Source organism: Piliocolobus tephrosceles, chromosome 4, assembly GCF_002776525.5.
Source record: "Piliocolobus tephrosceles isolate RC106 chromosome 4, ASM277652v3, whole genome shotgun sequence".
NCBI lineage: Eukaryota > Metazoa > Chordata > Mammalia > Primates > Cercopithecidae > Piliocolobus > Piliocolobus tephrosceles.
This window is the reverse complement of record NC_045437.1, coordinates 140,483,865-140,504,596: the sequence shown is the minus strand read 5'-3', so window position 1 is coordinate 140,504,596 and position 20,732 is coordinate 140,483,865. Positions and strand designations below refer to the sequence as shown.

Genomic DNA, 20,732 nt, shown 5'->3' with positions numbered 1-20,732 from the left:
CCACACCCTCCTGCCCGACTCAAGGCCAGGCTCTGCGGAGCCAGAAAAGCCTGCTCGCTTTCCACCTTGGGAAACCAAGCCCAAGGTCTGGGCCACCCAGCTCTGGAGGGGGGTGGGAGAGTGAAAATCTCCACTTAACAGATGAATGAAATGAGACTCAGAGCTGAAGGGATCTGTCTGGGGATCTGCGTCTGGTTGAGCCCCACGTGCCCCACTCCACACTCCCCACGGACAGAAACCCAAACCCAAGAGACACTACAAAGTCTGTGAGTGAGAAGCACCAGGTTTAATATTAAAATCTTTCCCTTAAAAAAAGTACACAGATAGAAAAACTTAACAGCATACAAAATAGCACTTCTGCTGTATAAATGTGAGTTAACGTGAGTCCTAAAAATATTTGTAAACCTAGGTGATTATATCTTTGGTACCGTATTGAGAGCCCACTCTCCCTCCTTGGACCAACTTTGGGGATCCCACGGAAGTAAGGTGCCAACCTGCAATGCAGGGCTGGTGCCCTTCCTGCACCCCCTTCCCAACCCTCCCCGTGCTGGGACGTCTTGGCTACAACCCTGACTCCCCTGGCACCTCCAATGCTCACTGGGCTGGGGACAATGAGATGTCACTGCTAGGTCTGGGCAGTGACAAAACCATACCCCCACGGAGTGCTGCCTCAGGAATGGGGCAGCTGGTGGTTGAGGAGGAAACCTCCAAAGCGCCCACCTCTCACATCCTTCTTGGAGTACCCATCTGAAGCTTCTTGTCCTTTACAAGACATGACTGTCCTCGCTGTCCATTCTGTCTTTGACACAGACCTCGGCGCAGGTGCTGGAGTGGTGGGCTGCAGGAGGTGATCTCATTTGCCCTCTGTCCCTTTTGCCCGGGATACCCCCAGAGGTCACTGTGGGTAGTGAAAGAGGTCCCGTGGTCTTCCCATGCCCCTGGGGCAGCTGCTGGGGGCTTTCCAAGACACCGGCTGTCACTCTTAAGTCAAGGCCTGGACAGCTGCGTTCTTGAGACTTGCTGGAGGCCTGGGGAAGGGGCATGGTTCCTGTGCCCCCAGAGTGTGATGTGTGATCTGGAATCTCCCAGGAGCGCAGCTGACCCCCCAGGATGGAAGTTTAGGGTATATGACCTTGCTTCATCTGGACACATGTGCAACCACCTGGAATATTCTAGAATGTTAGTGCTGGCAAGGCACTTGGAGTTAATAAGTCCGACTTGTTCATGTTTTGAAGGGGAAAACTGAGGTCCAGAGAGGGTGAGGGATTCCTCCAAAGTCTCATAGCGGATCCAATGCAGAGCCAGGGCCATATACTGGCACACACATGTGGCCATTCCACACTGGCACATTTACATTCTCATCACAGATGTGGGGCCCGTCTGGCCTTCCAGGCTCTGGTGGATGGATTAAGACTGAGGGTGATAAAGAAAAAGCCCCAGGACTGATGGGCCTGAAGGACAGGGACCCGGGCACTTGCTATGGCCACATGTGCTCCAAGTGCCCTGGGCAGGGGCTGCAGGCTGGGGGTGTCCTGTACTTGGCTCAGCCTCCAGCATTAATTAGGCTGCCTAATGGCCCTAGACCAGCTTGGGCCAAGGAAAGCAGGGACTGGCATCATAGGGAGGAGACTGGCTGTCTTCTGGATGAGGCAACACTGCCCAAGGCTAGGCCCCAGCTCAGGCAGCAGCCAGGGATGCTAGTGTCCCTTCCCTAGCTCCTGGGTGGATAAAAGTGCGAGGAGAGAGCTATGATTCCTTGAGGGGTAGCTGGCTGAACAGAAAAAAGTTAATTTACCACCTCAATAACCCCAAGAATCTCTCAGGGATTCGACCTCCCCACCTATCAGCCAGGGAGAGAACCCTAGATTCTGGGCATCAAGCCCAACTTTACCATCTTACATATGGGAAAACGGAGTCCCCTGGGCAGAACCCTGGCTCAGAGTCAGTTGGCCTCCCTGGAGGCACAGGGCTGGTCGTGGCCCCTGCAGTTTTCTTGCCTCCTAAGCCAGCCCCAGGGTTTGGAGCACAACACATCAGGAGCAGAAAGCTTCCAGAAGGGGACAGCTGATAAGGGCAGCCTGGCTGACAGGAGGCCTGGCCAGGCCAGGAGGTGCTGGGTGCTGGCAGAGGGGAAGCTTTGGGCAGGGCAGGGTGGGGGCCAGCCCCCTACAGGAAGCTGTCCTCTGCTTCCGCTCGAGGCGCAGGGCACCCTGAATCCGGCAGCTGTTCCAGCTCTGGCTCTGGTTCCACCTGGCGCTCAAGCTGGGGCTCTGGCTCTGCTTCCTCCTGGGGCTCCAGAGGGCTGTCACAGGAGATGGTGGAGGAGGTGTTGACTTCATTCAGGGTGGAGCTAGAGGAAGGAGGCAGTGAGTGAGAGGCTAGGAAGCAGCCCAGGAGGATTACAGCAGCAGTCATGAAGAGCCTTCGGTGTGTCTGCCCCTGCACCGTGGGCTTCACACACTCCGGCTCATTTAACTCTTGTGAAAACTATGCAAGGCCTGCACGGTGAGGAAAGTGTGGCTCAGAGAGGTTATGTCACTGCCCCACTTCACACAGCAGGGAAGTGCAGGAGCTGGAACTTCGGAGCAGAGTTGGCTGGCTCCAAAGCTCATTTCTCAGCCACCAGCATCTGCCTCCTCTGCACTCCTAAAGGTGTATGCTATCTCATTTAATCCTTGCAGTGACCGCCTAATAGAAGTACTTTTACTGTTTGTATTTTATAGAAGAGGACATTGGCTGGGCGCGGTGGCTCACACCTGTAATCCCAGCACTTTGGGAGGCCGAGGCGGGTAGATCACCTGAGGTCAGGGGTTCGAGACCAGCCTCAACATGGAGAAACCCCGTATCTACTAAAAATACAAAATTAGCCGGGTGTGGTGCTGCATGTCTGTAATTCTAGCTACTCAGGAGGCTGAGGCAGGAGAACTGCTTGAACCGGGGGGCGGAGGTTGCGGTGAGCCGAGATCGCACCACTGCACTCCAGCCTGGGCAAGAAGAGTGCAACTCCGTCTCAGAAAAAAAAAAAAAAAAAAGAAGAGGACACCAATGTTTACACAGTGAAGCAGCTTGTCTGAGGGCACAAAACAGGTTGAGCATTCACATCTCAAGCTGTGGGAGAGCTGCAGTTCACTCCTCTGCGTTCACACCTCAAGCTGTGGGAGAGCTGCACTTCACTCCTCTGCGCCATCCACTGGAACTCTTGGATGGTTCGTCTCTTCAACAGTTAGAGCAATGAGGGCCTTTGGGAGCCTTCTAAGGCCTGTGTGCACTCCTGGCACATATGGAGAAACTGAGGCTCTCAGAGGAAAAGCCTTCCCAGGTCTCATAGCGGCTAGTGGCAGAGTTGGGACAGTACCCCAGCCTGGGGCTCCAGCCACTTCACCTTGGGCTGGATCTTGCTTTGGAGGTGGGCGTGGCCTCATGAGGAGCCCTTCTCTCCAGTTAAGGGGAGATCCTGTGTGGACATCAAGTCCCCGCAACAGCAGGGTCCTCCTATAAAGCCCCCGCTGAGCTGTAACTTTACCACTTCCCAAGGCAAAAGAAAACCACAATCTCCTTCCCAATCTGAATTCTGTCCTGAATTCCTGTAGGCACCTCTGACTCCTGCAACCCTGGAGGCTCTCTCTAGCCCCAGGGCATGGTGCTGAGGAATAGAACATAGGCCTCTGGCTGGCCATGAGTAGCACCTGGGGTGCTGGGGATGCTAAGTAGGTTTGCTTCTTCTCCTTGGGGCTAGGACAGGACCTAGAGATGAGAGAGTATAGATAACCTCTGGGAGCTCCCTTAAAGGAAATAGCTACCTTGCAAATAAGTCCCAGCCCATACTTTTGTTTTTACTAACCTGCCCTTTCCACCTCAGGGCATCAAAGTTCAAATGAGTTCCATTCTCTCTTCTATTCATTGTTAGGGATAAGTACTTACCCTAGGTAACCTACCTCTGAGGCAAGCCTGACAGCATGCACGCAGGCAAACACACACACACACACACACACACACACATAATTTCCTTGGCCCCAGGCCACAGTGGCTACCTGGCTAGGCTGGGGGAACCCTCCAGTGGGCCCTCGTCAGCAACCTCGGGTTTGGGGTCAGGCAGGGGGATGATATAGTCGTTGTCACCCTCATTGGGCTGCACGGCAGTATAGAGGACGGAGCTGCTGTCCAGGGGAGATCGGAGGCCATGGAACCCGGGCAAGCGGGCCTGGGACCGAAGGATGGCTGGGTGGTCACTCCTCAGAAACTCCTCATCCACCTGCTGGTACTTCTGCTCCCAGGGCAGGGAGAACCAAAGAAACAGGGATGGTCAGGCCAGAAATGCCTTCAGGGATCTTCTAACCTGGCCCATCCCTCTTTGTATAAATAAGCCCCCTGCTGCTCAGACGGGAAAGGGATTTGCCCAAGCCACACGGCTGAGCTGACTCCCATCTCACATAGAATCTTACAAGGCATGGTGAGCTTAGGACCGCCCAGGGAGGGGCAGTTATCAGAACAGCACCCGGGACTCTAACTCTCCCCCGACTTCAGAGCAGACAGGCATAGGCTCTCATGCTGCCTCAGCCTCCTTCCGCAGGGCCTCAGTTTCCTTGGCTGTGAAGTGGTGATGACCTTACTCCATCTCCCAGGTCCCTGGGACCATCCCTGGGGTGCAGTGGGGGTGAGAAATGGACCCAAGGAAGGAGCTGCCTCTGTGTCAAAGGTGATGTGTATTTCCTCCTCACTCGGAGCCCTGTTGTTGGATGGGGCAGGGTTTCAGGGCCCTACTGGCTCTTTGGGCCTTGGACAGACGATCCTATGACAGGATCCAAGTGGTCAGGTGGTTCATGGTCATGTAACCTGGGGTTATTCACACTTCTGAAGGAGCCCATGGTTCGGTACGGATGCAAAGGCCCGAGGGAGGCAGCAGGACAGACAGGGCTCTAGGCCCCCTCCCTGTATCTAATCCATCAGCTTCCATGTAGCTCTGCGCTGCTAAAATAAACTCATAGTGCCAGCCCATCCCCCCCTAGAACCAGCAGGGAAACTGAGGCCCAGAGAGGACAAAGGGTGGTCCCCTAAATGCCAGCACATCACACAGAGCCTTGTACTTGGTGTCTGACTTCTACACCAGAGCTCTCTGTGCTCCACCCCTACCCTGCCTCAACATACCTTTTTGTAACCTTCACCCAACAGTCTCTCGAGAAGCAGCACCAGCTGGGAGAAAGGGGGCCGAATCTCAAACTTCTCTTCCCAGCACTTCTGCATGATCTCATAGCTGGGGACGAGGAGAAGGGTCAGGGTCTCTGGCCCAGGGTTCAGGGGACAAGGCAGGGCTGGGGGAGTGGGAGGCTGCTGCCTCTCAGAACAAGGTGGGCCATGGAAAGGAGCTGGGGGGAAGTGGTGGCTGGGTGTATCCAGAGGTCCTGCTTCTGGATATTCCCTTGGGAAGCCCTCTCAGAGCCCCCATTCCACATGGTTCCACAGGTTGACTATGCCTGGGTGAGCACAGGACCCAAGCTTGGCCAATCGTTTTCAGCCCTGCAGCTTCCGCGGTCGGTTCTTGATGGCATGTGACCCCACCTGAGCCCTTGAAGGTCAGCTCTGGGACTTTTGCTGGCACTTTGCAGCAAGCAGTAGGACATGAGGCTGGCACTGCTGGTAGCCATTTGAGCAATGCTGGCCTGAAAATGAGGCCACACAGAGCAAAGCAGAGCTCAGGGCTAGAACAAGAGGTTCCTGATGCCATCCTTTGCACGGCTGGATCCAGTTACACCAAGGCTTTCTAGATCTCTGAGCTAACAAATCTCTCATCTTTGGTTTAAGCCAGTAGAGTTGGATATCTATTGTTTGCAGCACAAAATCCTCCCAAATACATGAAGCTCCACTCACATCTCGTCGGAGGCGTGGGCAGGCTGGGCCATGCGGTAACCCCGTTTGATGGCATTGTAGAACTGCTCATTCATGGGCAGCTCTGGGTAAGGGGTGCCACCTGTTGGGGAGCATAGACAAGAGACACACAGGCTCAGGACTGGAAAAGTGGCAGGGCACCCTCTTCTACAGGACAAGGAGAGCCATGCTGGCCCTGGCATGGGTGAGGGGGCAGTGGCCCTGGCATTTGGAACTGTGGGCTCCTTCATGGGCTCTGGGCAGAGACCGCAACCCTCCCCAGGATAGACAGCCAGAATGTGAGAGCCAAGCAGGCTTTCCGATGTCACTGTTCAAACCTGTCAATACTCAGACAGGGAGCTAAAGAGACCCAGAGAGGGCAAAGAATTTGCTAACATCACACAGCAGGGAGAAGGTAGCAGAGCTGGGACCTGAACCAGGATCCCTGTATCAGGGCTTGTCCCATAGCCCCACCAGGCGAGAGGTGTGATTGCTGGAGGTAGACACCAGGCCAGGATGCTGAGGCCTGGAGGAAGAAGCAAGCGTACCCAAAGTGAAGATCTCCCAGAGCAGGATCCCGAAGGACCACACGTCGCTCAGGGTGGTGTAGAGGCTGTTGAAGATGCTCTCTGGAGCCATCCACTTCAAAGGCAAAAAGGTCTGTAGGGAGGTCAGGACAGGTGCTGAGTGCAAGGAAGGACCTCAGCCCCACTCTGCACCTGGGACAGGAGAAGGGTACCTGGCAGTTCCCACCCACAATCACTTCTCCCTCCCATTCCCTGTGAGGGCCCTGGTCACAGTTCCCATGTCCATCCCAGTGCTGGCCAGAGGACCAGAGGCTGCTTCTTTTCTCACTAGCTGGGGACAAGGCAGCCCCTGTCCCTGGGGAAAATCTCCAGGGTCTGAGTAGTGAAGTGGGGGAGCCAGGGACTTGTCAAGGCACTCCCCAAGCTCTCATCCTGGCTACATTTGATCTCTGGGCCTAGCATCCCTCCATCTGGGGTTTGCTGAAAAGTGGGGAGATGAGAGACAGGCAGGAGGATCATGTTTTCACCAGACCAATCCCAGCTACTGCATGTGACCTGCTCATCTGTCTTGCCCTGTCACCGGGGCTCCTTCGTCTGCCCACTACTGCTGGAACAACACATTCGGCCTGTTCCCCCTTCCCCCACCCTGGACCCATTACAGCCAGCCCTCCCCACTGCTGTACTTGCTCCGTGCTCTCCTGGGCGGCTCCCCTTCCTGTCCCCACACATATAGCTGGGCAGGTACAGCCCACTACCGCTGTCAGGGCAGGCCACGAGGAGCCCCACACAGATATCCCATGAGCCGCAGCCACACCGGTCAGGAGGGAAACTGTTCCTGCGGTCACAGACACACGGTGACAGCCCCACAAGGGCCAGGGAAGGTACTCACACTGCCTTTGGAGATGTAATTCGAGTCCCGCATGATGTCTCGAGCCAGGCCAAAGTCACAGATCTTGACCAGCTTGCCCTCGCAGATGAGCACGTTCCTGGCCGCCAGGTCTCGGTGGACGCACTGGGTTTGGGGAGAGGGGAGCTGAGGCCTTGGGGGCAATTGTGGGGAAAGAACCTCCATGTCAAGGGCTTTGGGAAAATGCAACACTGCCCACATGCGAGAGGCCATCCTGGTGTGCGGGCGCTCTTGGAGGATGCTGGCTGACTGGCTGACCCACCTCCCCACAGCCCCTACTGTGCTCTACCACAACCACACGTACGTTCTTGGAGGCCAGGAACTCCATGCCATTGGCCACCTGGTAGCTGAAGCCCACAAGGTCCATGTAGCTTAGCACCGGAGACTCATTGATTAAAGTTGCCCGACAGGTCCTCTCAGGGGCTAGAGGAGAAGCAGAGGGTCACCTGCTATCTTAGGTCTCCTTTGGGCCCACAGGACCCCTGCCCTTTGGCTCCTGAGAGACTGAATGTCCCAGACAGGTGGCTACTCATTGCCTAGGTCTCCCCTAAAAGGAGAATGATTTCTTCTTAATATCGAACTCAAAGTTCTCCTGCTTTATCAGTGCCCTCATTGGCCAGAAACACTTTTGGCATTAGCTCTTGGGCCACTATTGCCCAGCCCTTGCCTGCCTGCCTCTCAGGGACACTAGACCAGCCTGGGGCCGAAGCTGAGTAGACCACTTTCCCTAGCACCACAAAAGGCCAGGTCCTCCCACATCCCTGTTCTCTCCCTCCCTGTGGGTTCTATGCGTGTTTCTGGACCCATAAACAGCGGTCCACTACAGAGCAATTTTTGCCAGGTGGCTAGCCTCAATTTCCACATCTATGAAATGGGCACGAGACTCCCTTCTTCCCAGGGTTTTTGGCAAGGCTGGGCATGTGAAGAGCATCAGCCTGCGTGGGTGTGGGGTACTGTGTCCACCCACCAGAGGGAACGTAGTTATCGTAAGGGGCCATGTAGTTGGAGGACTCGATGTCTGCATATTTGACATCTCCTTTCATGTCCAGCATGGGCACGTAGTCCACCGACTCGTCCTTGCTCATGTCCATGTAGCCACCGTCGCTCTCCCCAGTCAGGGACACGTGGCTGGGGGTAAAGGAGCATCACAGAAGAGCCCGCAGGCTTTGCCTTCCCCTCCCCTCCTGCCCCTTGCCACTCACGAATTTCTTCTCTCACACACTCACTCATCCTTCAGGCTATCCCAATAGGAATGCCCATGGATTGACCCTTTTCAACCAACCTGCTGGGCCAAGCTGGGCACTGAGGCTGCCAAAATGACAGTTAGAACCCACAGAGCTCACACCCAGAGGCGATTACGGCGCCCCAGGGCAAAGGTCACAAGATGGGTGTGTACAGAGGCGCCTTCCTGTGGCCTCCCCAGCGCCACCTGGCCATAAGAGTGCCTGGCTGCAACCCAGCGTGGGCAACCAGGAGTCACCCCGATACCTATGCCTGTAGCATCAGCTCCCCAAAGGGCTGTGGGGCTCTACACACATGTCTCTACGGGCAGGAAAAAGATGGGAAGGAAATTGATCAAAACATTGGAGAGGGCAGGAGTGAGTTTTAAGGTCTTTTACGCTTTTCTGAAGCTACTCTTGTCTTTGTTTTTGTAATCAGCAAAAAAACTAAGAAATGTTCTTTTTGGAAAAGATGAAGAAAGGAGTTGAGCTCCCTAAGGGGCAGTGTGGAGGCTGATGTGTAGAGGCTGTAGAGAGGAACACAGTCTGGAGCACCACTGCGCAAATTGGGAGCTTGGCTCTCGTCTCACCACAGCCTCTGTCCCTTCCTCCATCACTGCGTGCCCTGGACTGAAGGGCAAACACCCACAACACAGGGATGGCATGTCACATGTGTAGAGGGCTTAGCAGCACAGGGCCTGGCATCACTGTTATTCCCTCATCTGGGGTGGGCCACCTTGTAGAACAGCCCTAGCTCCAGGAGTGATTCCGTTCCCTGCCCTGTCACAGCCTCAGCTTCTCCTCCTGGACAAAGGGAGGGGAAGGAGCGGTGCTCCTCAGGTATCCCAAAGATTCAGTCCCTGGCCTCCCTCCTGGTACCTGGGCAGGGGGAGCCCAACGGGCAGTGCATTGCTGTAGAGCTCCGTGCTGGGCGGGCGGCGCTTGTCGGAATGGTGCTGCAGGAAGGTGTGCTTGTTGCGGTGCAGGTAGTCCACCAGGTCTCCATAGCGGCAGTACTCAGTGATGATATAGATGGGTCCTGCAGAGGGACAGGCTCAGGGACAGTCCCTACGGAGGCCTCGGGTGTCCCCTCAAGGCCACGAGGCTAATCAGGGGCTGGATGTGGGAGAGACACTTTGGCATGACGGCTAGGAGGCTTCAGTGCCTTGCAAATCTGGGTTCTTTTCCTGCCTGTGTGGCAGAGAGCAAGGTACTTAGTCTCCCTGAGCCTTACCTTCCCCAGCTGTTAAGTGGGGGTAATTAAAACCACCACAAAGCGCTGCCATGAGGATTAATGAGATGATGTCTTTATTGGCTGGGCACATGGCAAGTCCGCAGTGTTGGCTCTTATTGATGTTTTCAAACTAAAGCTTACTTTGGAGCCCAGTATAGAAAGCAGATAAAGGCCACTGTTTACAATAATCACTTTAGTAGTTAAATTCAACTACAATGCATTTACTTTAAGTCAGTCAATGAGAACTTGAAGATATCTACGCGAACAAAAATTTTGGAATGAGTGATCATTGCGGACGTGAATTGTCTACATACCCAACATACTTCTGTATTTTGTTTTGGTTGCATAATGCTGAGGAAAATCCCAGATCTCACAATAAGCAGCTGCAAATGGTGATAACATTTTTTTTTTCAGCCTAACTGGCAATCAGAGCTTCAAATAAACACAGTTGGCCACAGAGACTTTCTTCTATGATCAAATAAAGGTAGCTCCCAATTAGCAAGCTGGTGGTCTCCAATGGTGGGCGTATAACTCATCTTAATGTCATGTGAGCTGTTATTTATTGGTTTTCAAATTGTGTTGTGAAAATAAAAGCATCAGCCAACACCATGGTCTGGAAGCTGCTGGGACTGGTGACCCGACTAATCCTTCAGCCGTGAAGGTGTTGTGATTTTGTGAGTTTCTAAACCCCACCGCCCTCTGGGACCGTGGGGGTGCTGGAGTGGTTGGGCACGGACCCTCCAGCAGGAGTGTGCTGTTGAGTGAGGCCTGAGGAGGGGCTAGGCGGGGCCTGGCCTTGGTGGTGGGCACTTTCCCTGAGTCCTCTGGGGCAGTGGGTTCGGTACCTCCTTTGGTGCAGGCCCCCAGCAGGTTGACCACGTTCAGGTGGGGCCCAAGGTGACTCATGATCTTCAGCTCCGACATGAGGGCTTGCTTCTCACTGCTGCGGGCTGTGGCTGAGGAAAATGGGGACCCCAGGCCAGGCCCAGTCATGGAGGCTCCACGGAGGCCCCACCGCAGGAGCCTATTCTGACTCTTCTGCCCCGCCCTGTGCTGCAAGACTCATGCAGCCTGGCAGGGGGTGAGCACCCACACTCTGAGGAGGGGAAGAGGCCAGGGAGGGGGAGGCAGGCCAAGGACGCCAGGGTGAGGAACCCTCTTTCCCAAACCAGACTCGGGAGCAGCGCCTGCTGCAGTGTGACGGCTCCTCTTGTGCCTGCAAATCAGCATCAGGCCACCCTGGGAGAGGCTAAGTGTGTGGGGAGGGGCAGGGAGAGGTGAGGGCCCAGGTGTGGAGGGCTCCAAGGACTACTCACATTTAAGCATCTTGACGGCCACTTTCATTGTGGCCTGAGAATGGCTCAGGCCATGAGCCGTGGCCTCCACCACCTGCCCAAAGGCCCCAGAGCCGAGGGTGCGTCCTGGTGCAGAGATGATCCCTCAGCTCCTGGCCTACCAGGAAGCTGCACCGCTCCCCCCGCTGCCCCCTTCCCCCCGACCCCCCGCCCTGCTGCCACCCTTCCTGCCCAGTGAGGGGAGAGAGCCACTCTCTTAGGTCAACCTAGACATTACTTAAACCACCTTGGACTCAGGGTATTCCCTAAACACACTCCTGCAACCACAATGCCTCCCTGTCTTTCCTGGTATCTCATCTAAGTCCTGCCTGCTTTCTGCCCCATCTTTAATCCCCGGAAAGTTTCTTCCCTCCCCTAGGAAGCATGCTCCTCTGTACCCCCTCAGCTTCCCCAGCCAGACCAGGCCTGCCACCCAGCCTGTCCTCAATTCTTCCACTTTTGTCACATAGGGGTCCCGTCTCACAGGGTCACAGGATCATAGAACCTCAATGCTAGGCAGTTCCTGGGGTATTGTCTTGTCCTCATTGTACACAGCAGGAGACGGAGGACCAGAGAAGGCAAGACACCAGCCCTAGGCCTCATAGCTAGTCATGGCAAGGCTGGGACCAGACCTCAGAGAGTCTTCCCACCCAACTTGAGTCCCCACACTGCCACCTGAGGCCTCCCAGAACTGACCCAGCACAAGCTGGTCCCGCGGCAGCTCCCACGTGGAGTCATAGGGCAGCTGCATGGGGTCCACGTAGATGTACTCATGGCCATCAGAGCTCACAGACTCAATCACCTTCCATCGGATCTCGTAACGTGGCTTCTGGAGGCCCAATCCCAGGAATTAGTTATCAGAGGGGGCCTCGGGCCTTGAGGCCCATTAGGTCCATCCATCTAGGACACATGGGGCAGGAGACCCTGAGGCCCAGAGAGGAGCAGGGCAATATTTGAAGTCACACAGCAAGTGCTCAACTGAGCCAAGGTCTTCATGGGCTTGGAGGGAACAGGGACCAAGGGGTCCCAGAGGAGGCTTCCGAACTTGGCAGACTGAGGAGCAACTGGCAGCTGAGGGCCTGGCTCATGAGAACCTCCTCTCCAGCTTCTCTCCCAGCCTTAGCTGCTCCTCAGATGGAAGTGGTGAAGCAGGTGACCCCAGAAAGTGACACCAGCTAGGGCACTCGGCTGGATGCGGATGGCCCTCCCCATGCTGGGTGAGTCAGAAAGATGTAAGCTTAGAATGTTGACATCTTAGGGTGCTGGAACCACAGGACTGGAATTTTAGAATGATGGGATCATGAGGTGCTGCAATCCTGATTCAGGAAGCTTAAAATGTTGGAATCACAGAATGGTGAAATCTCAGGGTAGAACACTGAAATTATAGACTAACAGGATCAGAATGCATTTCAGTAGAATCACAGGGTCTCCATGGGTGAGAGCTGGAAAAATCCTGGAGCCCATGCAGTCCACCACAAAGGTCCCATGCTCCATGGCTAGGATGAGAGGAATGGTGCCTCAGCAGGACCTGGGGACTTAGTGACACAGTAGGGGATCCTGGATAGCTCGGGCCCGGCTCAGGTTGGCCCAGACCACTGGGGGTAGAGGAAGCTCGGACAGCCAGCATCACTCTACGTAAGTCCCCACTTGAGTTCCATGCTGAGCCCTGCGTGTGGCCAGGTCACGCAGCATTCAAGGAGGGCAAAGGGGTGGAATTCATGCAAAATAGTGATGTGCCAGTCTTCACCCATTAGGCCAGGGAGGGGCTTACCTTCTGCCAAAGCATGATGAGGATGATAAGGGAGATGATGGTGAGGACCACCAGGGCCAGGATGGCTGAAATCACCACCGCCTTGAAGGGCAAAGCTGGAGGCAGAGATGAGAGCAGGCCATGAGCAAACTGGGCAGCTGCCCCCCCCGCCCCACCCCATCTCTGGCATCACAGATCCCTCCGCACACATCCTGTCCAGAATAGAAGCACCCACCTCCCCATCAGCCTGCGGTGTCAGACCCTCAGCCTCTTGCTCTAGGCCACACGTTCAGACTGTCCTGTAAATACCCCATCCCCTCAGTAACTACCCCCACTCAGATCACTGCTGGCCTCCACATCCCTTCAGCACTGCCAGTCAGTCTGGCCTTGCTGCCAGAACTCTAGACGGGGTGCAAATCCTGTTCTGGGTTCCAGTCCATTGCCTGGACCTCCCATTAGCCCTGGAGCCCCTGACGGCTGGGTTGCGGCTTACCTCTCCTCTGAGTCCACACCCTTGCTGGGGCTGCCACAGCTTGGTCAGACTCTATGCCTGACCGAGTGGCCGGTGGACTGAGTGAGTGGTCACTGACGGAGCAATGGCTGAGACCCCCAGCCTGATGAATCCAGACCTCAGCATGGAGGCTGCTTCCTTCCCACTCCACCCAAAGGGCCCAGTTGGGGTTGGGGTGGTGATAAAAATGGGGCTGACACTGGCCCTTACAAGCCTCAAGTCTCCTCCACCCTCAAGGCCTCGGCCTCTTTGCTGTACAGCTTCCCTCTCTCCCCATCCACCCCTGCCAGATCCACCTCTCCCCTGCCCTGCCCCGCTGGCCACCTATGATGTCCCATGGAACTCATTCCCTCCTCTTCTGTCCCCAATCTGTGCTTCTTTGCTCCCCAGGGAGTCCTGTCCCACCTCCTCCTCCCCATCCATTGCTATAACCTCAGTCCCTAAAACCACACCTGGCACACGGTAGGTACCTGGTACTATTTGTTGAATTACTAAGTGAATGCCATTCTTATGCTTAAAATATTTGGATGCAGGCTGGGCGCAGTGGCTCATGCCTGTAATCCCAGCACTTTGGGAGTCCTAGGAGGGCGGATCATGAGGTCAGGAGTTCAAGACCAGCCTGGCCAATATAGTGAAACACCGTCTCTACTAAAAATACAAAAAATAGCTGGGCGTGGTGGTGGACTCCTGTAATCCCACCTATTCAGGAGGCTGAAGCAGGAGAATTGTTTGAACCTGGGGGTGGAGCTTGCAGTGAGCCAAGATCACACCACTGCACTCCAGCCTGGGCCACAGAGTGAGACTCTGTCTCAAAAACAAACAAACAAACAAACAAAATTTGGATGCTTCCCCATGTTATCAGTAAAGGAAAAAGGCCAAAATCCTAAAATGGCACATAAGGCAGAGGCTTCATGACTCTGCCTCTTCCCTCTCCAACTTCGTCTCTCACCCTGATCCATTCTCCCCATGCCTTCGTCCTCAGGGCCCCAGACCAACATCCCTCTTCTCCTCCCTCCTCCCACTCATCACACATCTCGGTCCTGGGAAGGAAGCCTGCGTCTTCTAGGCAACCATCGCTGGAGGCATGAAGGAGCCCTCTTGCAGCCATCCCAGGCCCTGTGGGCTGGTGCTCAGCTTCCCGCTCAGGCTTTAGTCACACACAAGTGTCACATCTGCCTTGGCTCAGAGCTAGTCTTCCACTCAGGCTGTCCACACCGTCTGCCCAGATACACACTTGCTCAGAGAATGTGTATGCATGTGTGGGAGCATAGGTGAAATGAGGGGATGAAAGAAGCCCCCCCATTCACCACAGGGCAGGGGACAGGAGGCAGCCCTAGACAGGCACGTGCATGAACACGCCCAAGGACCTGCATACACAGGAACCAAAATGCCTCACATGGCCTTTGGAGCCCTGCCTGCTCTAGATCTGCCGACCCCTGTAGCTCCATCCCGCAGCACTTCCTTCCCCTTTATCTGCCGCCCTTCCAGCCCCTAAGTATCCACACACTGGATCCTCCAGCCAGATTGAGTTGAATTCCTTTCATTTCTAGGAACTCATTTTGCCTCTGGGCTTTTACACAGGCCATTCCCTCTGACTGGGACACCATTCCATACCAGGCTAACTCCTAGTCATTTTTTAGGTTTCGACCTAAAGGTCCCTTTTCTAGAATACTTTTCTGGATCCCATAGCTGGATATGGGACCCCTTCTCCCTCCAGGCTTTGCCCCTAATGTGGTGATCCCGGGGGAAATTGCCAAGTTCCTTGCCTGCCTTCTCTCTCTGGACTATGGGTACTAGGAAGTCCAGGCAGGGTTGAGCCCTTTGACCTTTATACTTCAATGAGAAGTTGGGTCCTCATATTTACTGAATGAAGAAGAAATATGAATAAATGAAGCACATGCATACAGGTGCATGTATGCATAAGGAGGGGCAGGTAAATACACAAAAGCATCAAGACACTAGTAGGCATTGTTCATATGTGCAGAAATTACACATATATGTGTACCTGCTAACAGATGTACATTGTACAGCAGGCATATGTGTATGGGAATTATGCTTGTACACTTTCCTAGAAAGGTGTGCTCCAATTATATGCTTACAGATATGCACTACGCCAGTTTGCATGCATGCAAAGGAATTGTACATGCATTGCTTGTACACATGTATAGGAATTGTGCACCCACAGGTACATGCATACAGACATACACTGTGGGTTTAAACAGATGTCTGGGGATTAGGCATGCTCATGGACATGGCTTACAAACATGTGGTGGGTTTACACACATGGACATGCAGAGTGCACACGTGTATGCTTATACACATACACTCTAGCTTTACAGAAGTGACTGGGGATTGGGCATTCTTCAGTACACGATTTACATATCTACACACAGAGGATTTGCACCTATGTTCAAGGAACAGGCATGCTCATTACATGGCTTACGACATACATAGAGTATATGTAACCACACTGAAGGGCATAGTGCTATTCATATCCATGGTTTATAGACTTGTGTCTGTACGCATGTGTACCCATATTGTGTATGCTGGAACATGTTCCTATGCATGTACACGGCAGGGTTTCACGATGCTCCTGTTTGCCCCCGGGCATGCTAACTCCTTTGGCTGCTATAGGTACATGGGCACAGCACCAGTTAGGCAGAGTTAAGGTAGGGGTTGGGATCATCAGGGGCCACCGAGGCTGGGGACTCACAGTGTGGCACCACGATGACCTCCTGCATGTCCTGGCCCACAGCGTTGCGCAGCGTGCAGCGCACCGACAGTGGCCGATCGACGTGCTGCAGACGCAGTGTGCTCACCACCTCAAACTCCTGCTCCTCCTCCCAGTATGTCACGTTCGTCTCCAGCTGGCTCTCCTCTTCAGAACTGTTCCCCAGCGGCATGGGCGGCAGCTCGCGTGGACACCTGCCAGGAGAGCCGGTAGGGTTGCCTGCCAGCCCCTTCCCCTTGCAGACAAGGAAACTAAGGAGAAACTGGTGGAAAGAGGCAGGACGTGTCCAGTTCCTCTGTCCCACTGCCTGGTTCCGAGCGGGCTCCTCCTGTGCTCCCTCTACTGGTCAGCAGGGGGTGCTCCCAGCCCAGAACTGACAGTGCTGATTGCAAAATCCATTCTTACTTGACCCTCGGGGTCACACAGTGTATAGGGTAGAGGCAGAACGTGCACTGAATCCTGCCTCTGTCCACTACATTAGAATCAGCCTGGCCAGGAGTGCAGAACTGATCTACAGGGCCGGTGAGGTCTCTGGGGCTCAGACCCCGCACTTTGCTAGGCCGAACTGCCCAGGGGTAAAGGCAAGGAAAAGCGACCACTTAGGTCATACAGTGTAGGACCAACGAGGTGGTGACCTGGCCTACGATGCAACGCTATGCCTGTAACAATATGCCAAGAAGAACGGGCGGGACTAGATAACCTTCACGAGTTTTTTCTAGCCAGCTGGGGGACCCTGGGCGACTGAGGCCTGGGTCTGCTCACCTTTTGAGGTCTCTGCAGGCAGACCAGATGATGTTCGGCTGGGGCATGCCCCGGCCACGACAGCGGACTGTCTGTTCCCCGCTGTCTGGGTGGCTCTCACTTAGCTCCAGCACGCGGACAGGGACTGCATGGAGAGGACACTGGGTCAGGAGGCGGGAGAGTCAGGACAGTTAACGGGACAGGTCCTCGGGGAGGACCCGACCCAGAGTCCCTCTTGTGGGAGGAGGGATGTAGACTGCAGGTGAACATTAAATACCAGGAATCAGTGTGAAAATCAATGGGTTCCCTTCTGGGTACTTCAAAGTGAACGCCTCAGCAGGGTGCTAGTCTGTCTTTAACACCTCTCTGAGACTTGCTAATCTTCCCTTTTAACAAAGGGAAGCTAGGCCTCAAGCTCAGAGCCCTGGGCCACCAAGCACGTGAAGCCAGCATTTAATAGCATTGTTTGGTCTTCTCTGAGTTTATTTTAGGGGTTGCTTTATATTTATGATATATGATGCCAATTTTCCACCTACAATAGAAAGGTTACATTTTGTCTTTCAAAATAAATTTATTTTTAGAAAGTTAATTGACAAAACATTAAGTCATTATCACGTCATTCCTCTGCTCAAAACCCTGCCATGGCTCTTCATTTCAGTCATAGTAAAAGCCAAAGTCTGCAGCAGGCCCACAAAGACCTATTCGATTTGCCCTTCTCCCAGCCCCCACTGCCCTATCCCCATTCCGACTTCATCTCCGACCTGTCTCCTCACCAGTCCTGTTCCCACCACACAGGCCTTTCAGCGACTGCTCTGGCCTTTGCACTGCCCGAGGTACCCTTTCCCCAAATATCCATTGAGCTAATGGCCTCACCTTCTTCAAGTCTTCATGCAAATGTCACTTCCTCAGCTCTGATCACTGTATCAAATGTGCAACTCTCACCATTACTCTGCGCCCCACTCTCAATCTTCCCTACCGGGCCCCTGTTTTTCCTTTCCCGCAGTGTTAGTTACCTTCTAACCTATGTAATTTGCTGGAATTTGCCTCCGTACTGTTAGTGTTTGTCTTCCCCTACTCGGATGCAAGCTGCACAAAGGCAGGGAGGGAAGTTCAAGAACCTTGAACAGACAGGCATATAGTAGTTGCTCAATAAATACCTACTGAGTTAATAATACAGTATAAGCGGAATGTAAGAAGGAAACATCATGGCCTTGGTACCTAAGCGCCTGAAGTTTTGGAAACACCAATCTAGCCCAATGGCCTCCTTATACAGCTGGGGAAACTGAGGCCCAGAGGCCAGGTTCACACGGCAGTGGGTCAGTGGCCTAGAATTCATCTCCTGAGCTCCAGGGTCCCTCTCCCACCCTCCTAAGGGTGGGTGGACAGTGCAGGAAGGGAGGGGGAATGGGAGCAGGGAGGGGAAGCAGAAGGGACATGGGGAGGGGCGTGCTCATCACCATTGATCTGTAGCTGGAAGGAGAGCTGGACCTCAGCGTCCTCATGGAAGGCCCGCATGGTGTAGTGGCCAGCCTCTGCCACCTTCACCCGAACAAGTGTCAGCTCTGACACATACCTGGGGAGCAGGAAAGGCAGCTGTCAGAGTCGGAAGGCCTCTTACAGTTCTCCCCACCCTCCTGGTATAAACAGGAACAAGGACCGGGGAGCGGAAGGGCTTGCCAAGGTCATCTAGGCGTTAGTAGCAGAGCCGGGACTCAAACCCGGTGTCATGAATCCTCACCCATAGGCAGTTCCCCTAAGCCAAGAGGGAGGGTTGAGATGGACTGTGGGTGGGGGTGGGGAGCATTGAAGGGAAAGTCCTATTTCTCTCCCCTTCAGAAAGGTGGACACTGCTCCATCCTAACCTATCACAGTCTCTATCAGCCAGGAAATCTCTAGCCTCAAGGATACCACAGGCCATGAGTGGTCTGCCTGGCACCCTCTTCCCCAGTCATCTGCCCGTTTACTTCTTGGCTGCTACTGCTGGCCCCACCCATCACAAGCACAACTAAACATCTAGGTGATCATCTGACCGGCATCTGTTTCCTCCACTAGACTAGGAGCTCTAGGAGGGATGAACTGTCAGCTCTGGTCGCTGCAGCATCCCTAGCACCTGGCACCTAATATGCTCTCAGAAAGTTGGGCCTAGGTTTGTGGCTGAAAGCCAAGGGCTGCCTGGCAGCTGCAAAGAAAAATAACTTCAAGAAGGGGGTGGGAGAGTGAGCTGCTCACCGGGTCTCTGACACGTTGCGCGTGGACAGGGCGATCTCGCCAGCGCTGGAGTCGCCCAAGGTGCGGTTGTCTTTGAACCACAGGACGGTGGGCGGTGGGTAGGCCTCGAACACTACCTGCAGTGTCCGGCTCCGGTGCAGCTCAGCAAATTGTAGTGCTCCCACCTCTCCCAGGAGCCGCACGTAGCCGCTCTCTGCAAGGGGTGACCGTCAGGGACGGGGCCCTGGGGGCAGGGCACCAACTGAATCCCAAAGGAGGCCAGCCTGTGAGGCAGGGCTTCAGGCCTGCGGACCCTGCTGGCCATGGAGTTTCCCAAGCTGAAGTTGAAATTGGGCTGGGGACAGGGCCTGGAGAAGGGGCCGAATTTGGGGCTGATGTGGATGTCGGGGCTGGCTCCCAGGTAGGGACCAGAGTTGTACTAACAGTTCTCTGTTCTGGGTCAGTAATGTGGCTGATTCTGGGACTGGTGATAAAGTTGAACTAGTGGTAAGGTTGAATTTGGGGATGGGGCTTCCTGGACCTGGGATGGCAGTTGGGCTTGGAAGTCAGGTTGGGGCTGGGGCTCTGGCTAGTCAGAAAGTCTAGGTTGAGATAGGGTTGGATTTGGGGTTGACACTGCATTTTGGTTTGGGTTTGTCTTGGTATTGGGGTTTTGGTTGGCACAGAGGCTAGCTAGGGCTGCACTGGAGTGTGGCTGACTATACCCCGGGGCTGTGACAGGCGGTGTCCAGCTCAGACTGGGGTTTGGGCTGAGCCCAAGGCACGCACCAACCACAGTGATGTTGATGGCCTTTTCATCCTGATGGTCGTTCACACTCTCTGTCACATTGCAGGTGTAGGTCCCCGAGTCTTCTAACTCGGCACTGGGGATGTGCAGGATGGAGCGGATGTGGTAAGGCATATCCAAGAGGAAGTCGGTCACTGGCTCCACCAGCCGCCCACTCTGCAGCGACAGATTGGGCAGGCCCCCCAAATCAGGAAGGGCCAGGGGAAATCAGTTTGCAGTTCAGATACTCACCCCTGCCTGGCCCCTCCTCCAACCCCTGCCTGGCCCCACATTACTTCTTTGCGGGGGTACATCCACTCGAAGTTGACCACCTCATTCCCGATCACAATGCACATGAGGGTAATGTTCTCACCCTGGCGGACCACAGTCTGCACTGCATTCACGGAGACGTTGATGGATGACACTGGTGGAAAGAGATTGGCTTAGGGCTGGGGAAGTCACCACCAGCCACTAGCACTTCAGCTTGGGGATAGGGTAGGGGCTAGAGAGGGAAAGGATGACTGATGTAGAAGATTCATTCATTCAACAAATATTTACTGAATACCTACTACATGCCAAGTACTATTCTGGACACTGGGGCAACAGTAGTGAACAAAATGGACAAAATCTCTGTTCTTATGGAGCTGACGTTCTAGAAGGGCTAACAGACTGGAAATCAAAGTACACTCTGGAGATCTACGTACAGGAGAAATGTATTGAGCACATACCATGTGCCAGGTACTCCCCATCTTTTATTTTATTTAATCTTCACAATGATCCTATGAGGTAGGCAGTCATTATTATACCCACGTTACAAGAGGGGAAGCAGGCTCAGAGAGATTACGGGCTTTGTGTAAACTTACTCAGACGGGAAATAGCAAAGCTGGGATTTCGACCCAGCTGGCTCAGAAGCTCGTGCC

General features: G+C 54.4%; 1 protein-coding gene across 1 annotated transcript in view; it reads right to left on the bottom strand.

Annotated features, from left to right (window-relative positions):
- Positions 1-267: 267 nt before the first annotated feature.
- The window catches only part of PDGFRB (platelet derived growth factor receptor beta), a 41,897-nt gene continuing 21,432 nt past the window's right edge, over positions 268-20,732 (bottom strand). The window contains exons 5-23 of the mRNA XM_023227052.2: positions 20,109-20,236; positions 19,815-19,989; positions 19,047-19,239; positions 18,275-18,390; positions 16,839-16,962; positions 16,059-16,270; positions 12,856-12,950; positions 11,781-11,913; positions 11,067-11,171; positions 10,596-10,706; positions 9,396-9,555; positions 8,264-8,424; positions 7,601-7,719; positions 7,279-7,401; positions 6,411-6,522; positions 5,866-5,965; positions 5,146-5,251; positions 4,032-4,264; positions 268-2,350 (exon numbers count right to left, since the gene is read on the bottom strand). Coding sequence (XP_023082820.2) covers positions 2,167-2,350; positions 4,032-4,264; positions 5,146-5,251; positions 5,866-5,965; positions 6,411-6,522; positions 7,279-7,401; positions 7,601-7,719; positions 8,264-8,424; positions 9,396-9,555; positions 10,596-10,706; positions 11,067-11,171; positions 11,781-11,913; positions 12,856-12,950; positions 16,059-16,270; positions 16,839-16,962; positions 18,275-18,390; positions 19,047-19,239; positions 19,815-19,989; positions 20,109-20,236 — 2,690 coding nt within the window. The 3' untranslated portion in view covers positions 268-2,166. The remainder of the gene's footprint in view (positions 2,351-4,031; positions 4,265-5,145; positions 5,252-5,865; positions 5,966-6,410; positions 6,523-7,278; positions 7,402-7,600; positions 7,720-8,263; positions 8,425-9,395; positions 9,556-10,595; positions 10,707-11,066; positions 11,172-11,780; positions 11,914-12,855; positions 12,951-16,058; positions 16,271-16,838; positions 16,963-18,274; positions 18,391-19,046; positions 19,240-19,814; positions 19,990-20,108; positions 20,237-20,732) is intronic.